Source organism: Pocillopora verrucosa, chromosome 10, assembly GCF_036669915.1.
Source record: "Pocillopora verrucosa isolate sample1 chromosome 10, ASM3666991v2, whole genome shotgun sequence".
NCBI lineage: Eukaryota > Metazoa > Cnidaria > Anthozoa > Scleractinia > Pocilloporidae > Pocillopora > Pocillopora verrucosa.
This window is the reverse complement of record NC_089321.1, coordinates 1700605-1725826: the sequence shown is the minus strand read 5'-3', so window position 1 is coordinate 1725826 and position 25222 is coordinate 1700605. Positions and strand designations below refer to the sequence as shown.

Sequence of the window (25222 nt, the reverse complement as noted above, 5' to 3'; positions counted from 1 at the left end):
TTTTCCAAGCTTGTGTCTAAACCATATATTTGAAAGAAATCGTAGACTTCCAGTTTTGCAAATGATAGCTGCTCTATTGGGAGAAGGAAGAACATAGCAGATGGAGCACTATACAAAAGTCAGCAGTCACGCCTCTGAAAGCGAGGAGAAGAAAGAAGCGTGTGATATTCACGTCAAAAGTGGCAGCAAGATAAGGAACATCATATCTCAAGCCTTTAGACTACTGCAGGTATTGACCTGAAATTTAAAGAGGATTATTTCTTGCTCAAGGACAACATGGACTAAGATATTTTAGGGTCGGTGTTTGTTTATTACAACAAAAGGACAGATTTGCTCTAACCCTTTAACTCCCAAGATCTGATTCTTATTGTTAATTCTCCCCTCCAGCTGTTACGCATAACCTTGCAAATTACCTAGTACGAGTATTTTGTGTTAGACTTAGATAGCAAATTCTACCTGATAGGTTGAGTATTCTCAATACCTGTTTGCTGGATAACATATGGATATCAAGGGGAGAAGTTACATGTTAATCATGTATGGAAATTGAAGGGATAAAAAAGCTCATATCCTGTCTTAGGGGTAATAAACTGAATACACTGTTGTAAGGGAGAGGGTCAAAGATGAATTGCTGCCCTCAAAGTTATGTTGTCTTAGTAGATATTTTCTGTCTCTTTTTTCAGCAGCCTCGGAACAGAATACATGTTACAGTCCCTTCCCCTTTATAACTCTAAGTCCTGTTATAAAAATGGAGCTATGAAATCCTGTCACAATAATTGATGACTTGATATCTTAACTTACATAGAACCCCTTTATTTTAAACAACATTACTGTTTTCTTTCTTTCTTTTTTTTGACAAAGAACAAGAAGGGCGAGAAAATAGTTTTGATTGGATCAGGACCGACTGTGACCAAAACCATTACATGCGCTGAAATTATAAAAAGAAAGACAAAGGTAAAAACAGATATAGGTTCTATGATGCTGCTATATATGGATGTGTTGGTTCATTTACAGAGAACATGTTCTCCTGCTCTGCTCCTTCAAAGTTATGGTCTGAAATAATTTCCTGAGCCTTCAACTGATATTTTACTCAAACAAAATAACTAAATTTAAGCAAACTACACCATGTCACAACATATGATCTTTCTTATTGCCTTTCCTCTCCTAAATTTGAGCATTTCTCAGAACATTTCATTTCAATTTCTTTGAATATTTCTTTTACCCATTACAGTGGCCAAATTACCTTTTCAACTCAGTTGTTAAACACTAAATTACCTGCATTTCTTAGAGAGATGCCTCAGCTTTGTCTTGTGACTTTGCCTTGGTAACTTTTTTTTTGTTAGCATTAATTTTATTTCTTTTTTTCTGATAATGCTACTTCCATGCCAGGGTTTACACCAGGTAAACAAGCTGTTTTACTCCAGGTAAGTGTACATTGAGCAATGCCTTTCCTGCAGTTGTATTTTTCCTTGATATTCAAATACAACGGGCAATCATCCATTTTTCTCTAATCAGAATTCAAGATACATGGGAACCCAAGGAGGATCATCTTGATAAGTGAGTATAATTACCTCTCTTATCAATGAATCCATTTAACAGCAATCTCTGACTAGCAATTAACAACCATGGGCCCTTTTAACCAATCTACCCCTAAGAATGACTAGCATCAGATTTCTCCTCACAATATCACCCCTGTAAACAACTTAGCATCATCTGACTTCACTACAGCCTGTTTTTTGGGTTTGAGTATACTCTTTATCATTAAGTCAAAGTTAAGATGTTACAGTACAAAGGTAAATTGTTGTGATTTGTATCTACAGGCTTCAAGTGACAAGGAAAATTCCATCCATCAGTATTACTCTGTCCAAAATCCCTTTAGATGTATCTCAACCAGGGTAAGTTGTCAGAGATTAGTAATAAGGTTTAGCTTGTCCATTCTCAGGAGTGACCGATATATGATAACTCAGTGATCCATATTAGCAGCTGTCAGGTCACCCGAGACAACTATAACATCATTCAGGCAAGTATGATAACACAAAAATTTGTCTGATGGACAACTAAATTTGGAAATTTTTTATTATTAAATTATTATTATTTGACATCCAAGACTGACCTGTGGTTTAGCTTTCCACCAACAATAAAGTGCTTTTACCAGGAAAAAAAAAGCAGATTTTAGTTTGCAAAGTTTTATGGTTGGAAGCCAATTTTTGTGGTACAATTATGGCCCCATTTATCTTGTACTTGTCATTGCCTTTCTTAAGTTTATAATGCAATGTTACAGGCAGATATACAGGCAAGTTAAATCTAGCCAGGGCAACTATCTTTTCTGACATACTTGCTCAGCTGACAACTTTGGAAAATCACCCGTATGGATCTCTGCTGTCTCTTAATTAACCCTTTCACTCCCAAGATCCAGTTGTTTGTTCTCCTCTCAAACTGTCACACATTTATGTGAGAATAAGTTATGAGAATTTAGGTCAGATGAAGACAATAACTTCCACATGAGTTTCAGTATTCCCATTACCTGCTTGCTGAATAATGTACAGGGATATTGTAGGAGGAAATTATTTGTTAATCACTTATGGGAGGTAAAGGATCATTAGCATTGATACATAGCAGACCCCTGATAAGAAAATAAGAGAATGTATCATCTAGGAGGTTATCATTAATCAAAACCAAATTTTCACAAAAAATTGAAAAGAAATGTATGACTGATTGTAAAGAAACTGTGGGAGTGTAATGGTTGATTGAAAACAGAGGTCATACAGAAGATTACTATATCCTGATGGTTATTTCTGCAAATATAGATGTCAGAAGTAAAGCAACATCATCAAAATCGCAGAAACTTTTTTCCCCCAAAATATTTTTTTCACTAATTTATCTTCCTTTGCCTGATTTCTGTTTATTTTTTCAATGCTAGATATGAAAATTGATAGCCAGATGATTTTTACAAGTTTAAAGTATTTTACTTACTTTTCACTTGAGACTGTGATTCCAGGAATTTCTCTGATTTATGATTTTCAGTTACCAGGCTCCAGGAAAATCCAAAAGCCCTGCACAATTTGGTGATGAAGACTGGGAACTAGCTTGGGAAGAAAATCAAGATGACTCAAGAACACCCAAACCAGAGAAAAGTTCAAGTGCAAAAACAAAAAGAACTGCAGGTAAAAATAAGAATGAAACCAAAACAGATACTGCTGAGCCTTTTAAAAAGGTTAAAAGTTCAGAGATGTTAACCTGCAAGAGACAAAAAAGAGATAGGAACAGAGGAAGCACAGAGGAAGAATCAAAGAGTGGAGGAACAGAAAGTGAAAAGGAGAAGAATCAGAATGAATAGGGTAACAGAAAATATTTGAGCCATGATGTTGCAGTATGTAAGAAGTCATAGGAGGGACATTGAGATGGTGGTGCTTGGGATGGTGAAGAGAAACTCAAACATGATGGACATACAGAGTCAACACCAGAGTGCTAGGAACAGCAGAACAGTGAAGAGATTCAATCCATTCAGGAAGAGGAGGCTGTTTTGTTAATGAGCAAGCAGAGCTATCAAAGACATTGAAAGGGTGGGGCTGTAGAGTGCCAATTGGAGCATTCAATGGAAAGGAGTGAGACACTTCACACTTAAAATACTGTAAAGACTTGAACATACCCAAAACAAACATTGGAATTCCAGTTTTAGTAACATAGGCTTGTTGTGATAAGTTACTTAATTTTAAACCCATCAAAGGAGATTATTTCGTCCATTTGAGTAGATAACATTTTCATGATTTTAAAGTGAAGAAAATTAACTCCACAAGGCACAATCAACTAGCTCTGACAAATGGGGAATACCCAAAGTGGCTGTTTTAGAAACTCTTAACTGTTTACAGTGGCCAATTTACATCATTAACCCAGTTGATGGAACCATGCAATACCTGCCACCAACACAGAACCACAGTTTTTTTACTTGAAATTGTGCTGCTGCCCCCCCACCCCCCCCCCTGCCAATCATTGTGAATTGTAAACATTTAGCAACTACTAAACAAGACATGAAATTACAAAAGACAGTTTATTATAAATTACAGAAAAAGTACAATCATTACTTTAATGCCTGATAACAATCATGCAAAATCTTACATACAAAAAATGGCAGTAGAGTTACACTCTATTCCAGCCTTGGCTTTCATATTTTAGTTTTTCATTCAGTAAATTACATTATCTGCCTTCTAAATTAACCTTTGACACCCTAACATCAGGATACATATTCTTCATACAGTTCTTTATACATTTGCAAAGGTGTTGACAAAGAGAATTTGAGTAACAATCAATGCCTTTTTTTTAGTTGGTGATCATTTCCTTTATTCTCATGACCTTGATGTGTGATTCAGGGGTGATATTGTAGGGGAAATTAGATGCTAGTCACTCTTAGGGGTCAAAAGGTTAAGGGGCCACAAAACTGGATGTTTAAAACTGCTTTTCAAGCCTATGAGTGCAAAGTAGCAACTGTACTTTGTAGTAACACAGAATATAGGGTCTTGAGAGACAAATTAAGGACTTTTAATAAAGCTTGAATATGACAGCTATGAGCTCATGATGATACAAAAAGCTCCTAAACTTTTTCAATCTCCTATATATTCTCTGCAGAACAACAATGTCAAGTGTCTAGAGTGAATTTGAAATCTATCAATAGCTTATTCTTGTACACACTTTTCCAAGCATCCATATGGAGTCTTTAATCTCAATGGCAAAATATCAACTATTACATGTAATTAAAAAAAAGCCTAATGTTATAAATCTATCTTGTAAATGCCCAGTCCTTGTCATATGCTATATTTGTGTCGAAATAGTTATTCTCACTACCAAACAGAATGAAGAATGGGCCATGAATAACTGACAAATTATTTTTATAGACCACACCTCTGACCTGAGAAAAGGAACACAAAACAAATATTATATGCACTTTAATGCATTGAGTAGCATCCTCATGAAAAGGAGTTAAAAATTAAAGCAGTGGGGGGGTTTCTGTGACTGTTTTCAAAGCTCTTCTCTCATTTTTTCATTGAGAGCCATAAAAACAACAAGCTTTGAAAGCTATTGATTACTTTATTTGAAGTTCTACTAAAGTCTAGAATAATGCAACTTAGCAAGTTGCCTCCCTTTAACAATATCTAGGGAATAAATGAGTAACCCCACTACTTCATATAAAGTGAAATAGCTTATTAAATTATAAATTTACTGCTGCACATTCTGAAGAAAAAAAATCTTCCAGCTTATTGAACAAGGATATGATTAGCTACACTTTCAAAATAACTAATACAAACATTATGAAGTAATTTGACAAACTCAAACAAATTTAAAACAAAATGTTTGCTCCTAGCAGTGCCAAAGTTGGATTTCCTTCATGACGATCTCTGTCCAAGGTTTGAATCCTTGCACGACAAACCACACACTTCAAGGGAAGATTGAGGTCGTTAACAGCCACCTGCAGTGTTCTGACAAAACAGCGACGACAAAGAACTCGGTGTTTGCAAGGATATGTTTGAATGATGGCCTTAGCACTATTGCACACAATACACTAGAAGAGGGAAAATAACAGTTCAAAGGACTTAACATGGAGCTCATTGAACAATTTTGTTGAAATGTGCTATACATATCAATCCTTTATGACTTACAAGTGAATTGGTAAAGAATTATGTTACAGCAGAGGTTTTTATGCCCTTCAACTCCCAGATGTGATTAACATGTAACTTCTCACCATAGTATTCATACATTATTCAGCAAAAAGGAAATGAGATTACTCAGACTTATTAGGTAGAAGTTGTCATCTTGACCTAACACCACATTCTCGTAACTAATTTACAAGGAAATCATCTATTGGGATTTAAAGGGTTAATGGGTGTACAACTCAAAGAAGCAACCTTTTTTTCAAAAAGGGCAACATGTAAAATATTATAGCACAAGACAATGACTAATATTTATATATACTAACAACTAAACAATTAAGGCAAAAAGATAATTGAACATAAATTTGCATCTATCCTGCATTTGAAGAATACCACAAATCTTTCAAAGTTTTGAATGATGAATTCACCAGGTAAACAAACATATACTGAATGTTTCAAAAATTTTACCTCATCATCTTCAGTATCAGGGAGTTCTGGTTGAAAGTTGTCTAATGAGCCAAGGAGTTGCTCCTGTTGGAAAGAAGAAAATACCTTGATTTCCTGGAAATCTTTAGTTTGAGTTTTAGTTCTTCATGGAAGCATTTTGTTTCCTCTTCCATGGGACCTGGTCACGATGACAGTTTTTTTTATCTTTTGTTCATATCAGAAATTTCAGCTCAACTGCTGGGATGAACAAAGAACAGTCTTTCAAGAAATTTAGTCATTGTGATCTTTTGTTCACATGGGAGAATTTCTACCTCCCTCAGACAAATCTCAGGGTATGTTGCAGTTGATTTTCAAGAGTATAGTGTAAAACAACTCCCTCAAATGCTCCTCCTGAATGTTTGATCTAGATTCACACTTAATTTTATACCATGATATAACAAAATCAAGTCAATCAGAATACAGGAAATGTGTTATATGTATGACAGTTTTACACCTTTTCTCCTCATTTGACAGGTCACAATCAGTTTCTAGCTTTTTTTGGTATTTCACAGTAATAACTTGATCTTATATGCATTCCTTGTAGTTAGCATGAAGAATCATAGTGAATGTTAGAAGAGTTTTGGTAATGTTGTCAAGATTCTAAATAATGAGAAGTCAGTTTACAATCCCAGGATATACTGCAATTGATTCCCAAGAACATTGGGTCAAAAAACTCCTTCATGAGGCTAATAATGGTACTACGACCAAGTGGAGTCCAATTCGGTCTGTAATCATACAAGTGATTAACAAAATCAGATGATTCCCGATTTGTTGATCCTGAGTATGATTACTGATAGAATTGGATGACATGCAGTCCTGTTACCAATTAATGAAAACTATGACAAAATTTGAGAAAGAAACTAGACATCAGTTATTTGTTTTCATAGAAAATATCAACAGTTAACTCGGTAAAATGCGAGACAACAGCACCTAAGCACATGACATGGTTTGTCCAATTACAAGCATGACGCATACACTGTCCTATTAGTGCTCAAATCAGGCTGGTGATAACCAATTGCGTTCGAGAATTTTGTTATAGTTTTGATAAAACATTGAATATCCCACTTGTCGTGTATATATCCCTGCTAAACAGAGAAAATAAAAGTAACTACTGGGATATTCCAAGGTACAGCACCGGAAAGGGATCCACAGCTACTGAAACTACATGTATCTACTTGGAGAAACATCAGAATAGGGAGCTTGCCTTGTGGATATAATAATTTGAACTGAAAGGGGCAATCCTTGGTGAAGGCTTCACAACTAAAACAGTCTTAGTGAACTTTAAATATGATATCGATTTTCGGTTAAACATAACTGAAATCAGCCACTAAGAGATTAACCACACTGATTGAGCATGAGGAAAGCTAACCTACCAGTTTATCCCGTAACTCCACGAGTTTCTCTACCCTTCTTCTTCTTATTTCCCTATGTAACGCATCTTCGTCTGCAAAAGTGTCTGTCCTTCTTCTTTTTTTATAGTAGCGATAAGCAAAATACGCAGACACAGCCACCACGCTAAAGACGATTACTGAATTTCGGTTGTAAAAACGACTGATTATACTCGACATGGTTTACAAATTTGTCCTCAGTTCTCCACAATGCTACACTCTATATGCTACTTGACGTTTTGACTACCCAAATGAGAAGTTTCTTTTCTGAATTCATAGCAAAATTTTGATGCTTAGACGTGTCACAAGAGTCAAACTTTTGCGTGTTCTGAATCCCTTATCTGTAATTTCTCTTTGTGATCAAACACGACGCTGCCTAACTCTGGGACAATGAGAATCATGGGAACTACGGAACTCAAACCACAGCAGGGGTGGGGATGGTAGTTAATCGACTCGAAAACGACTCACGTGGATTACTTGTTGCATTATCTCAGGAACGTGTGATGCTACACTCATATTAGACCCATTTTCTCGTGTAGCTGCTTTCCTTAGCAAAAGTGAACGCTTGAAGATCACTTATCACATATGAAGGACTGGGCACTTAAAGATTACAATGGAGGTCATTTTTTTCTGTTAAATGTAAATAATATATTATTACAAAGGAAAACACAAAGAATCCCTTAGCTATATCTCAGAGACATTTCCAAAAAATTAAAATTGACCTCACATCTCTCAACAATATTAATGTAATTTCTTAAGTGAAAGAGCTGTTTTAAAGCTACAATTTTCTTATACACAATAGCAATTGAAACAGTTCAATCTAGGAGGCCAGTTGTCATCCTTCTCACTGCTGTTCATGTTACTTCCAAGTGACTCACATGCAACTTTTCACTGTAACATCCACACCTAAGGGCTGATACAGGAATTCTTAAAAGACTAGATCCAAACTTTGGTTTAGAAATCACTTTTGTGTATGAAAGTACTGTTACACAAGAGCCAAAAAGTTGACACATCTCATCATGTTGTTGGAATAATTTTGGGTCCAGATACATAGTAAAAGTACCCTTAGGTTAGGTGGGGTGTCCAGACTCTGCGGACCCTTCCCTTGGGTCGGCTACTTATGATTCTGGCAGCAAACAAGTGATTCGCTCTGACAAAGGGCTAATGCTTGAGATTTCAGTTTTTTCAATCTCTTTATGGTGGCTAATTCACATTACCCTCTCAGTTGATAAAAGCACATTTTCAAGTGATTATAATGGGTAGCTAGACTTCCCAGCTAGACAGTGTTAACTTGGGATAACACTGACTTCTCTGCTGAGATTAACGAGAAAACATCAGAAATCAGTCTAACTACTGTTGTTTAAATTTATTGATGTGTCACATCACCACATGACAGCTTTCAAAAGATCAATGTCAATCATTTTAGAGAGGGATTAGGACTACCACATGTGTATTGAGGGAGTGAACCTCATTGTGAATTGTGAGAACCAACAATCGCAATTTCTAGTGATTAAAGCACTGTGATCTTCCACTATAAGTGAATTACCATGAATTTCTTGAGGCAAGGGAGCCATTTGTGACAATGCATTACCTTGAAACAGGAATTACAAAGCAGGAAGATTGAAGATTGTGCTTTTGCCATTAACTGCAATAACCAAACCCTATGGCTACAACTTTAGTTCCTGATATTTCTTTATTCATAAAATATTATTTTGAGGCATTTTTAAAAAAATCTTAGTGTTTCCTTAAATCAAGCACTGGGAAATAACAAGGAGAGTCACGGAGGCTTCCATTGTCAAACACAGTGAAGTTTGTCAACCCATATTGTGACAAAAGATCAATTAAGATGAAATGTTTAAAAAAAGTTAACATTGATTATCGCATTAATGTAAATTCTGATAGGTAACAATTCGTTCCAGTTCAATAAATTTCATGCCAGACATTCCAAAGCCAATAAATGACCTTAAATGGCTAACAATATGGAATCCACAAACTAGCTAATATATCATACATTAGATCTTCGCTTCATTATTTTATATATTACAAATTTCAGTAAAAAGAACAGACCCTCAAAAATTTTCTTAACAAATCTGAAATATTTTCATGGAAACTGTCGATAGTCTCAATCATTGTCATCCTTTTTTCCGTGTTTCAGGATGTGTGTGAACTTAACGAAATCCAGGTATCCATCTTTGTCAATCGGCGCGTCACGAAGCACATCATCAACCTGATCCTCGGTAAATCTGTCTCCCATCGTAGTTAGAGCCTCTTTCAATGCATCTTCGTGCACTTTACCGTTACCATCGTCATCAAAACAGGCAAACGCATTATTTATTACATCTTCAGGATCTGTCCCATTCAGTTTTTCACCAAACAGCGTTAGGAACATTGTGAAGTTGATAGGACCAGGAGACATTTTCACCATCTCTTCCAAATATTCGTCGGTAGGATCTTTACCCAGGGAAGCCAGCATGTCGTGTAAATCTTCCTTATCCACGAAACCATCGCTGTTTTGGTCGATCATGTTAAAAGCCTCTTTAAATTCCTGAATTTGGTTTTGGTCGAACATGGCAAACACGTTCGAAGTGGCTCGGTGAGCTCGCTTTTTTGTCGTCTTTTTGGTCTTTCTTGAAGCCATCTTGTACCTTAAGCACTAACACGTATAAAATCGGATCGGCAAGCAAAAATAGAGGCGGTGTAAGAAACAGTTTTCGCTACTAATTCTTGACACTCCTCCCAAAGGAAATTTGGAAATTGAAATACGAAGCCACACGCCTTTACTTTCCCGCAGCACGTAGCGCATGAAGTCACTTCCGGTTCAAATACCGGAAGTTAACTAAGTGAACTGTGAGGTATACTCTGCCAATGTCACTTGGTAAAATAAATCCCTCTCAGCTATAGAACATCCACTCAAAGTAGATATTTTATGAATGTTAGAAATGTTATGTTTTCATAAACTTTAGCAGAGGAGACCTTGCTTAATACTGTTTGGAATTTCTATGAGTTTGAAATCTTTTTTTCATTCACTGGATCAACAGACCACTAAAATTCATATTCAAGTATGGTCTGCTAAATTTCTAGCAGTTACATTTAAAAAAACATTCAGTTACACTTTTTATGATTGATAACAAATGCACTTGGATTTTGCAGTAACAGCAAAAAAGTTGCGGAGTGACCATCATCTTTTCTTCTTAAATTTTTCAAAGTAGTTAGCAGTCAAAAGCTTTAACTTAGCTCATATCATCTCTTCAAAAATATTACTATAAAAATTCAGTATTGAATGCCTGTTTTTTTTTTTGTTTTTTTTTTTGGTATCATCTCACACATCCTATCTCTCAAATGAAATTACAACCAAGGACAGCCAAATCTATGTTTGGCATGTTTATGATATAAATATGAACAAAGAAATAGTGCTCAAAATTGACTTGCTTAGAAGTACAAACTTGCTCCACTCCTCCCTTATCAATACTAGAAAGAACATTTACTGACCACTCTTTTCAAATTAAACATTTTGCACATCTCTTTCAAGGATGGTAAGTGACATTTGCTGGCACTTTCTCTTTATCATACACTGTAAGTTCACCTGAAGTTGACACTATCCCCACTGAACTGGATCAATTTGAAACTGTTTTCCATTCACACTTTTGCTTTTGTGGCATTTCCTAAAAGTTGACTATACCAGGAAAGCTATCTCCTGAGTGGATATATTTGAAAATATAGCTCTCTCCTGCCCCATAATGAATGTTAGAGCATACAAATTTTTACCAATAGGGTTTGGAATTTCAATGCATTAACCAATGGTTAAAACACCGATTTGGTAAGAGTTGTATGTAAAACCATAGAACTGAAGGGCACAGACATATCTAAGTGGAACAAAGTGAAAGGGCCTTTATCCCTTTACGCACTAACATCAAAATGCATATTCTCCATACTGTTCTCTATACATTTCCTAAGGTGCTGGCATGAAGAATTTGTTTAACTCCTTACATCCCAGCATTAAGGTATGTATATTCTCTATTCTGTTCTGTATATACTTCCTAAGGTGCTGGCAGTGATAATTTGTTTAACAGTAAAGAGCTTCTTTAGTTGGTTATCTGTTTCTTTGTTCTCGTGTTCTCATGACCTTAATGTGGGATTCAGGGGAGATATTGCGAGAGAAATTAGATGCTAGTCTCTCTTAGGGTTTAAAAGTTAAATGGACTTTCAAACTTTAACCATCTATCACACAACAGTTATTAAGTTCTGAAAACTTGTTTGAAGCACTTGAGAATGTTATGGGAATTCAAAATTGTTCAGAGGGTATAACATTTTCAGAAGTGAAGGCACTTCTTTTCAACTTGAGCAATAAAAGAGGTATGGAGAGCACCCGAGAAAATTATTATCTTCAAACCACAATGACAGAGATTTTACCATCACCGTTTAATTAGTTTAAAATAACAAACTGTTTATTGTACCAGCTTAAACAGCTCAATTTTCTAGTCTATACCGCATGGATTTGAGAGAAAACAAGCCTATTGTTTAACAAACCAATTCAAATTTTGGTTGATGGTTAGAATTGTATGGAAAATAAACAGCCCGCGTAGGTATCATACCTTGTATTGCCATACATGAATAATCATTAAACCCCGTAACTGATTAATACACAAAAAATGCAAATCACGAAATGAAAGTTATGCTAACCTGAAAACTGTTCTAAGCGTAAAGCAATGTCTGCTGAGCGGAATTTTAAACAGTTAATCATTCTCGTCCTTTTTACCGTGTTTCAGGATATGAGTAAACTGATTGTACTCCAGGTATCCATCTTTGTCGATAGGCGCGTCACGTAGAATATCATCAACTTGATCCTCGGTAAATCTGTCTCCCATAGTAGTTAGAGCCTCTTTCAATGCATCTTCATGCACTTTGCCGGTTCCTTCATCATCAAAACAGGCGAAGGCATTCCTTATTACATCCTCAGGATCTGTCCCGTTTAGTTTTTCACCAAACAGTGTTAGGAACATAGTGAAGTTGATAGGACCAGGCGACATCTTTATCATTTCTTCCAAATAATCATCGGTTGGATCCTTCCCCAACGACGCAAGCATGTCGTGTAAATCTTCTTTATCAACGAAGCCGTCGTGGTTTTGATCTATCATGTTGAAGGCCTCTTTAAATTCCTGAATTTGGTTTTGATCGAACATGGCAAAAACATTAGAGGTGGCTCGGTGAGCTCGCTTTTTTGTTGTCTTTTTCGTCTTTGCTCTGGCAGCCATCTTGTTCGTTGGGTTTATCTAATACAAACTGAATGAAAGAATTGTTAAAACTCCGAGGGAAAAAATAGTTCGTGCCTGAAAATTTTTAGCAACACCTCTGAAGCCGAACTTCTGCAAACAATTTATGCAGCTATGCCCGAAAGTCGCTGACCCGGATATTAGAACCTAGTCCCGCTCAATAACCTATTGACTGAAGACATTTTTCGCAATTTTTTCTTGTTGTTATGAGGATTAACTATATATGCCACTGGCCAACGTTTCTGTTAGGAGGGTATTTACCCTGGGAAACTCATCCACGTTTTTCTTCAATGAATGTAACAGCCATTTTTTAATTGACTGATGTATTTTTGTTGTTTTGTTTTTCAAAGTTGTCAGAAGTTGCCTTTCTAAGGGTAATCCAAGCTAAGAGAGGTAGAAGACTAGCTGTGGAAAATGACTCAGAACTAGTCAATAAGCAATTTTCGTCACACAGATACTTCAGTATCACTGTATGGTAGTGTTCTCAAGGTAGCAAATTAATTCTTCAATAAATGAACATCAGTACATGTATACAGAGCCAGGTTTCACGCATTCAGGGCCTCAATGGTTGTTGTAAGGGTGAATAGTGCTATCCCACAGATAAATCGCTATCCAGCATACGAATGTTTACAAAACGTACTGTACTATCCACTGGATAGAGATTTATCCAGTGGATACCGTTATCCACCCTTCGAACAACCTGAATTTTAATATCCAGCCCTTCAAAACTGTTACCTTCAAAATCAATTATTTCATGCTACTCTGATAAATCCTCAATAACACTGAGGGTAAAGATGATGGAAAATTATCCTTTATTATTGGACCATTATTGGGACATAGCATAAAAAAATACTATCCTCTACTTTGATCTTCATGTTTGAGAAGAATTCAGGAGACTCTTTCCCTTCCCTCCCCTCCATGTTTACTAACACTTGTGTCATTCTGTCAAGATATGTCCCAGTAGAACAAAAAGGGTACAAATTCAGAGATTTTCAGGAAAAATTAGTTCAAAGAACAATTCACAGACATTGGGATCCTGTACAAGATCATTAGTTTGCTTTAATGGAGGAATGAACACAAACACTTTTTAAATCTTAGTTATGAATGTTTACGTTTCCTGGTATTGTAAGGGCCTTTCAGTAAGTTTTAATACTAAGCAGGTAAAAAGTAAAGTTGGGCTTATCTTCTGAGTCTACCACTTGACATGAAGTATTTTGTTCAACTTCATTATGTATTGCAAATCTTAGCCAAACAATTCAAACTATTTTAACTTAAAACAATTAAAAGATAAATAATTTTTAGCCTCTGAAGTTACCACACTTTTAAATAAAATTACTCCCAGTGGTTGAAATCCCTGTAATAAATTTAGCTTAGGAAGTCTTGAGAGTCTTGAAAATTAGGACAAAAAATTAAAATTAGGAACATTTACATCTGAGGGGAGAATGTCATGAAAAAGAGACACATTCTCTAGAATATTCAACAAAGAGATCTAAGGAGGATGCCCACAAGAGTTTGGTTTTAGATATTTTGAAAGAAAAAGTTCAAATAAATACCTAAGGTTGTTCTGCAAATAACTAATAGAAATTTAACAATGTCATGCATTGTTAACTTGTGTCTGTAGAATACACTTAACTCTTTAACTCCCAGCAGTGATTAATACATAACTTCTCCCTTTCATAGCCATACATTATCCAGCAAACAAGTAATGAGAAAACCTAAACTAATCAGGTATATATTGTAACACCCAATTCTTGAAACTAATTTACAAGGAAATGTGTAGCAGCTAGAGGGGAGAATTGATAATCAGATCTTGGAAGTTAAAGGGTTCACATGGAATTTAAAACTAGCAGTAAGAGCTAATATGCAGTATCTATGACAAACTTCTATCTAATCTTCAACAGAGGACATGTAATCTTTTCACATTTCATGTGAAAGGTATATATGACCTTAACATCACCAGTTCAAATACATTTTTCAAGTAAAACTCTGTCACTCTAAATGTAATTTAAAATAACAACATACGGAGAGAGAATTAACCATAATTCTTCTACTAAAAATAGAATAATTTCTTTACAATTTGAGAAGAAATGAGATAGGTCTTTAGCACCCACAATAAGGATATTCCATATTTTAAGTCAAAAATAATTGTAGTAACTGTCTTTTTTTCAGGCTGATGAATCACCACTGCCCCCTTCTAAGCTGAAGACTTTGTTTGTTCAAGACTATTACCAAGTATATCTGAGTTTGCAGGTGCATTAGTAAATATAGTTCCAACAAATGCAAAAGATCCCCAAACACGATGTGAGATAACTTTACAGCAACCAAGATCTGCCACATTGAAGCCTAAATGGTTATATCGTTCATCTGTTTCAAACAAAGTACTATTTGTGTGTGGTCCAAAAAACTGTGGAGTAAAGGGTAAGAATATAATCATATCTATTCAACAAAAGTAAGTGGCAGATGTTCATATTTAGTGGAAGTGACATAAGTTGCTAACACTAGTTAACCAACATTCCACTCAAATAAACACAGGAAAAAATTATTCAATTGTCACATCACATGATTAGAAATTCCAGCTGACACCTAGGAGACAAATCAGTTTGCTGTTTTCAAGTACAACATAGGAATTAAACTTTCTACTACAAAAAGAGAAGTGTATCTGCTGAACCTGAAATTGGGTACAATCAACCTATGACCACCACTAAACCTGATGTTTCAAGCATTAGCCCTTTGTCAGAGCAAAGGGCACTCTGACGAAGGGCTTGCACTTGAAAGCTCAGTTTAAGAAACTCTTTAAGGTGGCCATATTACGTTCATTTGTCAACTCAGTCAAAAAAAAAACATTATTTTGTAATACTCCCTACCAACACACCACCAAAGTTTCTTTAGAAACTTATCCCCAAAACCATCACTGTTTGTACAGTACAGTTCTCAGAAACTAAAGATAAAATTAAATGTATACTGGTAAGAACAACTAGAGAAAGTTGCAAAACTCATAAACTTACTGCTGTTCCTGATGATGGGTCTATAAAGTCTGCCCAATACCCAGCTGCTAGGAGACTTTTACAGATTTCTTTTGCACTTTCCACAAACTGCAACAAGAAAAAACATAGAAAAAATGAGAGATGATCAACACAATGAGTTTTTTTGAAGGTCTGTCTGCCTTGTTGTCACTGAAACTGTTGTGATTATCTATTAATGAACAATTTTATCTTACACTAGCCATGAGACTTTCTCGTTCTTCTTCAACATCTGGTGACCAAGCACTCATGTCATTTCTAGTATGCTGACTAATGCTGACAACTGTTAGTTGACCAATCTGTATTCCAATGCCAGGAAACAACTCCATAAAGCTTTGATGAAGGAAAGAAGGGCACTGTTGTACACTGCATTCTACTGAACCAGAAGAACTGTCATTCTGAATGAAGAAAATAAGTTTGAAACCAAAGAGAGTCTAAAGTTGAGTACAATGCTGTACATAATGACACACTGTAGGAGGGTTCAAGCCACTTAAGCCCTTAACCACTATGAGTGACTACCATCTAATTTCTCTTAGTTTATAATATCACCCCTGAGTAAAGAGAAGACAGGAAATGATCATCAATTAAAGAAAACTTTGATTGCCAGATACATTTTCCTTGTCAGCACCTTAGAAGATGTATAGTATTCAGAATGGGGAGTATATATACTGTTGTAAGGACATAAAGGTGAAAGCCAAAACTGTGCTACTTTTGAACAATTATTGTGAATTAAAATCAACAAAAAAAAAAATTTGAGATGTTTTTGCTGAATTGATTGTTGCTAAAGACTAACAAGGTACTAAAGAGTAACAGAATTGATTACCTCTGTTTCAACTGCTTCCTCATAATTTTCCACAAAATCTTTGGAATAACTATCAATAATGACTGCTTTTCTGATATCATCTGATTCCAGTTCTAATAAAGCTTCTGCTAATGTCTGCCTTTGTGTTCCACATTCTTTTTTGGCTGGCTGTGGAAGCTGAGTTAAGTCAATACCAACATTACCAGGAAGAGGGAATTGAGGATCTTTAGGTGCAAATGGTCCTAGTCTGGCATCTGGCCAATTACCTGCAAAAAGGTTTATGTCTCTTAACAAAGGGTTCTCATGTGATCCTTACTTGTAAGCAAACAACAGAACAGTTCTCTTCTTCAGTGATTTAAATTAATTATTAATTAATTTCAGTCCTTTATTAAGATAAACTGGACAATATAATTCAATCCAACAAATAGTTTGAACCTGGAATAATTATTTGAACATATAGTCTGATTGAAGAAGGGATGAAGAAATACATGAGACAAGAGGGGCAATCAGGAAGCGGGCCCAGGATAGGGAAGAATGGAAAGACTTTGTTGTTACCTTATTCCCCAGGAGGTGTGATGGGCTGATGGTAACTAAGTAAGTGGGTAGAGTCTGATAATGAGGGTAGTCCTGAGAAGGACTTTTATACCAATATAGTGATGACTCGGTGCTCTCTTGGTGACTGAAGTACCCCTAATTATTGTCTAAAATCACATAGAATTTCAGAAAATTCAACAGGTAAAAAGATTACTCTTCTAATTTGAAAATTTTTTATTGCGATTCTAGTATGTTATCCTACAAACAGGTAAGAGTTGACAAAAGCATCAGCAAGAGGGTGTTATGTTGTTATAACACCAAATTGCCCTACAATAAACAGCATAGCAGTCAGTAGGGAGAAATACTAAAAGGTCTTGCAACTCAAAGGGTTAACCAGGTCTTCTTTTAGAAAGGATATTTTCTTTCCTCTTTTCCTCCATACCACAATTAACAATAATGATGACAATATATAGGCATGAGTCATACTGTACCAGATCCATCTCCAGAAACTGCAGTATCTGTCCTTGATGTACTCAGCGATGCTCCTTGCTGAACATTCCTGACCATTTGATTGACAACAGCCCTTAAACTAGGAAAGTACTCAACAGCACGGTTCGTCCTTCTTAGAGCCTGTTAGAAAAAATGCAATTTTGGTTAACATGGCCTGTTTTAAGATTCTTAATTTCAGCACAAAAATGCCTATACATCATGAGCTACAGGAATTGTTCATGAGATATATCAAACTCTTAAAGTTCATTCAAAATATTCCTTTGGGTTAAACAAGACAATTTAAACATTCAAACTGATTATTATTTTTTCATGAGTTAGTGTACACTAAGTACATTATTAAATACATTTCACTGAATTCCATTTAAGATTGGAAGGTATTGCTTAATTGCTCAAGAGAAGTGAATTCTTTGTGGCTATTTATTTTGCAGGGTATTTTTTTATTGAGAGACTTTGTTTTAAGGATCAAGAATAATCTCCAACATTTTCCAAATTTGAAGCCCGTGACAACCATATACTACCCCGTAAACCTCTCTTTTAACCTACTTCATAAAATTGGTTGGCACAGAATCATAAGGAGAAATTTGAACTATTTGGCAATGGTATGGAAGAAAAGTTCTCCCAGGAGAGATGAAATGTAAAGTGCTTTGATTAACTGTATGTTGATCCTGAAATATATTGCTAGGTGCACTAGTTTAGCTTCTTTATTGATAACGTAATGTGCAAGTTTGAACAATTTTGAAAGCAAAATTAACGACTTGATCGTATCTGGAATTTGACAAAAATTAGGCTTTCCCTGAGTTTGTATACAATGCTAAGATTTTCTTCATTTATTAAAGGCCAACGAAAATGAATGTAAGTTTACGTAGAATACGACTTAGAGCGTCACAGTTAAGTTCATTTCACTAACAGTAATCTAAAATTGGAAATGGTGCTCGAACTGAAAATTCTAAACTTAATTTACGATGATAGTCGTTTATTCAACGAATCAACACTCCTGAAATAACCACAATTTTCGTCAAAAAAACTTCATCAGCGTTAAATATTGAACTTTGTAAAACTTACTTTCGTGGCCATTATTTTGTTCACGCATCAAATTCAGTCAAAACATAGGAAATTTACGATTTTCAGGCAGATAGAGAGAGAACTAGACAGGTATGACGAAATGCATGAAGTGAAAACCCAATTACCCACAATGCATCAAAATATCACACAACAAAAAAGCTTCCGTTTCCGTTTCCACCACAAACATCGAGATCGCTTGTTCTGCAAAGAAGTCTTAGGCTTCCTTCGATAGAACAACTTCTGTCAGTTGGTCTTTCATTGTGGGCTTAAATTTTTTTCATATGCTCGGTTAATGATAATGAACATTGTACCGAACTTGAACATTCTATTCTCTATTCTCAGTCATCAAATTGTTGTTTTATTTTTTATCGGCAACATTCACCACGTCATAAACTCGCTACTCTCTCTCTTCAAACCTGTCATTCTAATCCTAACGTCTCCTTTTTCAATTTTAGCCTGGTGGTGGATGCGTAGGGATCATGTCACGCAACTTCCGTTTACCATGATTGAACAGGTTGGACTCTCATAACCAAAATCGGATTTACGCAACAGATAAGGTTTTACTTGATCTTATAGAAACATACCCTATCCCCAGGCTTCATTTCCTCGTGCTGAAAGGCGAGAATGCATATATAATGTTTTTTTTCCTTATTTCAAAATATGTATACATATCTGTATATATGAGAGGTTAGGAAGATACGTGACAAGTGGCTGACATTGCATGACTATTGATTTGGTAGCGTGACAAAATGTAAAGACCCGGGGCTCTGGGTTCCAATTTGGTAATACACACACAGCTTTTCAGATGACAACTTTGCACCTTTCGAGTACTTCACTAATTGTTTGCTTCATAGTTTTTTAGAGCGGTCCTATTGTAGTTCAAAAGCTCAGACCGAACTCCTCTTTAAATATGACGAAGCTGGCTCCCAGAAAAGCAGCGAAAAGAGGCCACATAGGGGGGGCCGAAATTAGACAACCCGCCAAAAAATCTTCGAAAAAACATATTCAGAGGAAGCAAGAGACATCTTCAAGATGGAAAATTGGTCTCGTCATTGTCGTGCTTTGTTTATTAATTGGAACAATTGTTGTGTATTTCAATCCTTTCACCCAAACTGGTCCCAGAGGAAAGGTTTCACAGGGTAGGAATGACGATCAAAATAAAAGAGCCAAAAAGTCGAAAGATGACCCAAGTGAGGACCAAAAACCGAAATCGACAGGTAAGATTTTTTTTAGAATTCAACGTTTTAGAATAAACGCGGTATTCTGCGTTGTAGGGTAATTAGATCTCAACATTAAGGCTGGATATTTGTTTATGCTAATAATCCTGATGGAAGGAACCAGTAACATTTCTGTTGCCTCGTAGAATTTGATTGCATACGGTAACAGAGTCAGCCAGATAAGTTCATATAAATATATATCCAAAAAAATATTATACAATAATTTTACACAATCCTCCCCGACTTTTTTCTGTTGGGAACTGATTGTTATATGGCTTACTAATCAAAAATTGAATTATTTTCAGTTATTATCGATGAACTTGCCTGGCCTGACCTCTAGGTTTTTACAAATACCTTCAAACAGGCTGGGATACCTTGACTCCAAAGAAAGACAATTCCCCACTTAGTTGTTGGTTTTCACGTTTGCAAAATCCGTTTAGTTTTATCCTAAAGTTGGTGAATCTTCAGGTGCTAAGGTCCCATCTATATGGTCTCAGGTACCCAAGACAACCTTCCTCCTCGAGGTTACTTTGTGTTATGAGGCATTTTGGGAGTTGGAAGTTGCAACAGCTGACCCCTTACTAGCCTCTCCTGTGACAGCTAGCCAGGTTACAAATTGCATAAAATTTGAGCTGCCTCATCTTGGGCAGGCAAGCCAAAGTTTTTGGGTAGCCTCTAAAAGGGAGAAACCAAAATCAAACAGCTCACCCTCCTGAAAATTTTCTTAAAGAAATTAGTGAAAAATTAGCTTGGCCAGGTTAACTTGGGTGAGGGTTGTCTTGCAGACCATATAAATGGGCCCTTAATTAATTTTTTCTAGAAGAAACCCTCTCTTGTCCTGTATGATTGTATTTGATTGTACCATGGCCTGTGATTAGAAAAACCTAAATTTCTTGCAAAATTATCATAACAAATCCTATGTTTTATTCACCCTTTGTAATTGTGGTGATGATTGTTATTTTTTTTTGTTTTCTAAAGGAGCTCATGAAATTCCTAAAGAATATAAAGATTTCAAGCTGTCTATTCAAAGTGAGCTGCAAATGAAGGATCTAAAAGAAAGGAATCAATTGCTGAAACTCAAGCCACTAACACACAGTAATTCCAAAAGTAGTGTCCGCGCATATGTGATTGAAAATTTCCTCAGTGACATGGAATGTGATAGGCTTGTCATGGTACATGACAAGTACGTGTCTGAGCTAAACAAGCAGGTACCCATTATCTGCTTTGACGATATCAAGTCTTTCCGTGAATACTTAAAAGAAGCAAAGCTAAAATTAAAGGTGTCTCTGACTGATTTCACCAGAGGAACAACCTGCATAAATGAGACATTTTCAAAAAAATTACAGCCTCACTTTAAATGGAGTTACAGCACAGCATTTTATCCAGGGGAGAGTAAATTTTCAACAATATTTGCTGAGAGAATATCAGAGGCTACAGGGCTGAAACTTGAAAATGGTGGAAAGTTCCAAATTACATCATACCCACAGAATATTGGTAAGTTATAAAGTGAATATTAATCTCATTAATATGAATCTAGACACTGATAATTGAGAGGTTTAGACAGGGTACAGGCAATTTACATATTAGTCCTTTCCTAGATTGAGCAATTTGTTCAGCATGTAAGTCATAGAACTTGGATAGAGCCAATGGCTACGCACCACACCAGCCCATTTTAAATGCAAAATTACTTTAGTATATTACTGCTTAGGTATCTGTGCACATGTTATTAGCAGTCAAGCATTCAAGCAACAAATTTGTTCTAGCTTCTTGGAAAGTTTTAGTTTCCCTCCCACCCACACCATAGGCAACTTTTAATGCATCCATCAAATACTTTTAATGTAATAGTCTTGTGGTTTTTGTACGTAGGATGTATAAATTCAATAAACTGCCTGATCCAAAACAATTCTCTATCAGTTGTAGTGTTTAGCAAACTGTTTCATGTGGTTCAGGTCAATATTTTCATCAAAACTGCATGGTTTAAAGTTTTTGTATATGAACAGTGTTATACTAATCAAAAGTAGCTGGAAATCAAAAAAAGTGTTTGATATATAATTTTGATTTAGAATAAAATAAAATCTAATATCTGGTTAAAGTCTGGACAGTTGTTCAAAAAAACAGCTGTTTAAACATGAGCTGACTCTTGTTAACCAAATATCAGTATGTAGGTCCTCCAAACTATTCTTTACTCATTTTCTATGGTACTGAAAGTTTCTTTAGTTGGCAATCATTTCCCTTTTTCCTATTTCCTCTAACCTTGATTTTTGATTCATCAGTGGGGTGTAAGGAGAAATTAGATGCTGGTCACTCTTGGTTCCTTTTCACCTTTTTTCTTGGGAAAGTAGTTTAAGTCTTTAAACTATCTTCTCTGCATTGCTGAATGAATGGAAGGATTGTTGATTCAGATTTATGTTTACTAGTTGAAATCCCTATATTATTTTTTTTCCCTTTTCATATAACAGTTGACTTACCCCTTTAGTAAACTTTCTCAGGCTACAAGAATCACACTGACTGCATTGTTGACAATGACGAGAAACGAGACCGATTTGCAACTATACTAGTGTACTTGAAAGATGTAGAGGAAGGTGGAGAGACAAAATTCCCACAACTGGGAATCAGTGTGAAGCCTCGTAAAGGTCTTGCATTAATATGGAACAGCATGAACAACCATGGAGAGTGTGACCCCACTTCTTTGCACAATGCTGCCAAAGTGATCAGAGGACACAAGTTTATTATACAGAGATGGTAAGTGTAATGAATGTGATAAGGAGATGGTACTGTTAAGGGGAAAGAAGCTGTGGCCTTGCAGTTCTAGTGCTGGGTTCTGTGTTGGGATGGTATGGGTTTGTGCTTTAGCTGGGGCCAGGAGATTCACTCTTGACCATGATACTTAAACTGGCACAGTACCTCTCCACCTTTTCCGTAAAAATTTCTTGAATCTTGCTTTTGTTTTTATTTGATTCATACACATCAGGTTATTTTGAAAGGTTATTGGGAGGATTTTTTGATATGACCCAAACATGCAGATGATTTCCTACCCTAGTATTAAGGCTACAAAATCTGGATATAGAAAAATCTTTTTTAACCCTGGTTATTTATTTTTTCTTTTGAAGGTACTACTACCATAATTTCCCTACCCTTGGAAAGCGACCTCCACAACCAGAACTACCAAAGCGTGGAGCCTATCAGCCCCGAGTGTCTTGTGATGAGTATGAGCAGGGCAGTTGTCGGTGGTATGATGAATGGAACTACGATCACATTGTTGATTATACTGCTAATCTGCGTAATCTTATCTGAATATGCAGTCTCAACAAAATGAATTTTTTTGAAATGGCAAGAATGAGATGAATCATTAAGATATCACCATCAGTAAAAATCAGTCATTAAAGTTATAATTCATTGAATATTTTTGCTAGAATTTGATTTATCTATATATGACACCTCACTGAATATGTCTGATAAAAATGTTGTGATATCCAGTGATATCCAGTGATATTCTCTCAGTGATGTTCCACAAGACTCAACCTTGTAATCATTGTGGAGAAAATTGTCCATAGATAGTTTATTCAAGATAGGGGAAGCATTTTGTTGTTGTTACAGAAGAATAGAAAAATGTGTTGGCCTATAAAGTTTCTCTGCAAAAGCAACATGCATTTGTGATGCTAAGCTGTTTGTGATCTCTCTCTTCTATGGATAGTAAGAATAATTGTATGATAGCCTCCATTTGGTTTGGAAATATAGTCTAGTGCTCAAAGCTAGCCCAATTTTGCACCAAATGGAAGCTACCATTCACATATAGACCAATTTTAAAATTACAAACTTCAACATAAAGTAAGGGACGTTGCCATGAGGCTATAGAGGATAACCCACTAAACTGTTGAAATTTTTAGAGAGGTTACTTATAGCCAATCAATGATCTTAAGGTAACAAGTGTAAATAGTTGTCAATCATATGAGACATGTTGAAATAAGAGGAGGAGAATTGTAACTTATTAAAGTTTCTTTCAAATGGCATTCTCAAAATAATACACTGTCATTATTCCTGCAATTTAGAGGAAAGCTAGAAGGCATCAGAAGAGTAATCCTAAAAATGTGAACATTTCCAAAGATTCTCTTGATATGTTTGATGAGCAAGAAAGAATATTTTATTTTATATTACCAGAAGACAGTGAAAAAGCATTATCACTTTGATCTTACACTGACAACTCAGTTATTTTCAGACCATTCACAATTAAGCCAGGGTCACCTGAGCAAACCTCAGAGCTACAAACTAATAACTGTCAGTTGTTGTTTGCATTTTCCTTTTTTAGTGACCAAGTGGCTTTTTCCTGAGAACACAATTTTTTAAGAATATTTGTGTTTCAGAACTTAAAGTACAGACCTAAACCTTTTTTATTGAGAGGTGTATATAAAGGAAAACATTTGAACCTTTAACTCCTAAAAGTGACTAGCAGCTAATTTCTCCCTATATGCCACTCCTTAATCACATACAGGGGTCATGAGAATAGAGGAAATGATCATCAAGTAAAGAAGCTCTTGATTGTTTAACAAATTCTCTTGGTCTACTCCTAAGGGAATATATTGAAAACAGTGTGGAGAATGTGCGTACTGATGTCAGGGTGTAAAGGATTAAGAAAAACCCAAGATGATGCATTGATTACACATTGTCTACAAGAGTCAGTGTCAGTAAGCTGATACACAACTTTCCAGTTTTTCATGCTGTATATAGGCACCATTTCTGTTGCTCTTGTGTCCAGTCTTTGCTTCTCCCCATGGGTTTAATTGGAGGAGCATGGGCTCATATTCCTGAACAGTAGCTGGTAATCAAGCCTAAGGTGTATATCACTATTTAAAAGATTGACTTGATCCAGCCCTGGTTGTTTAAAGGTTAGATAATGCTATCCACTGGATAAGTCAATAATGTGGACAACACTAAATGTTTAGCAATCACTCATCCATTACAACTGGGCCCTGATCTGTAGATTTGTCCAGAAAAAAAGACATTGCCAACAGTAAGCAATATGAAACAATTTGTTTCATATCAATTCAGCGAAGTGATTCCTGACCAAGGCAAAGAGAATTAAGAAACTTTGAGACTAGAAGAATAAAAAAATGCTCAGACCTTTTCTGTTAAAATTTTTAATAGTACTGAGTATGTGGTAATAGGAATACAATAAGTTACATGTGTTTAGCAAAACGTATGTCCAAGTAATTATACTCTCCTAAAATACAGAGAGCATCTAAGATATGTTAAGACATGGATAATTATAAAATGATCATTATCATCACTTTTTCAAG

At 35.7% G+C, this 25222-nt stretch overlaps 6 protein-coding genes across 6 annotated transcripts; 2 read left to right on the top strand and 4 right to left on the bottom strand.

Moving 5' to 3' along the window:
- The first annotated feature begins 3 nt into the window (after positions 1–3).
- On the top strand, positions 4–4400 carry LOC131791195 (ribonuclease P protein subunit p25-like protein). Its single transcript, XM_059108526.2, has 6 exons — positions 4–229; positions 859–951; positions 1387–1421; positions 1513–1554; positions 1818–1892; positions 3022–4400. Exons 1-6 carry the CDS (start codon positions 101–103, stop codon positions 3332–3334), a joined length of 687 nt encoding a protein of 228 aa, XP_058964509.2. The 5' UTR covers positions 4–100; the 3' UTR covers positions 3335–4400.
- Positions 4027–7907, bottom strand: LOC131791172 (uncharacterized). Its single transcript, XM_059108492.2, has 3 exons — positions 7499–7907; positions 6108–6170; positions 4027–5551 (listed from the first exon to the last, which is right to left on the bottom strand). The coding sequence occupies exons 1-3, from the start codon at positions 7691–7693 to the stop codon at positions 5330–5332; spliced, it is 480 nt and encodes a 159-aa protein (XP_058964475.1). The 5' UTR covers positions 7694–7907; the 3' UTR covers positions 4027–5329.
- Positions 7908–9187: 1280 nt separating this feature from the next.
- On the bottom strand, positions 9188–10305 carry LOC131793079 (myosin regulatory light chain 12A-like). Its single transcript, XM_066173778.1, has one exon. It carries the CDS (start codon positions 10149–10151, stop codon positions 9636–9638), a length of 516 nt encoding a protein of 171 aa, XP_066029875.1. The 5' UTR covers positions 10152–10305; the 3' UTR covers positions 9188–9635.
- Positions 10306–11917: 1612 nt separating this feature from the next.
- Positions 11918–12905, bottom strand: LOC131791176 (myosin regulatory light polypeptide 9). Its single transcript, XM_059108497.2, has one exon. It carries the CDS (start codon positions 12763–12765, stop codon positions 12247–12249), a length of 519 nt encoding a protein of 172 aa, XP_058964480.1. The 5' UTR covers positions 12766–12905; the 3' UTR covers positions 11918–12246.
- A 904-nt stretch (positions 12906–13809) lies between these two features.
- LOC131791164 (methylmalonic aciduria and homocystinuria type D homolog, mitochondrial-like) lies at positions 13810–18821 on the bottom strand. The gene is made up of 6 exons (XM_059108485.2): positions 18712–18821; positions 17631–17769; positions 16627–16871; positions 16001–16201; positions 15789–15875; positions 13810–15187 (listed from the first exon to the last, which is right to left on the bottom strand). The coding sequence occupies exons 1-6, from the start codon at positions 18721–18723 to the stop codon at positions 14978–14980; spliced, it is 894 nt and encodes a 297-aa protein (XP_058964468.2). The 5' UTR covers positions 18724–18821; the 3' UTR covers positions 13810–14977.
- A 684-nt stretch (positions 18822–19505) lies between these two features.
- LOC131791159 (prolyl 4-hydroxylase subunit alpha-1-like) lies at positions 19506–25054 on the top strand. Its single transcript, XM_059108480.2, has 4 exons — positions 19506–19928; positions 20907–21422; positions 22418–22670; positions 23039–25054. Exons 1-4 carry the CDS (start codon positions 19622–19624, stop codon positions 23220–23222), a joined length of 1260 nt encoding a protein of 419 aa, XP_058964463.2. The 5' UTR covers positions 19506–19621; the 3' UTR covers positions 23223–25054.
- Positions 25055–25222: the final 168 nt, after the last annotated feature.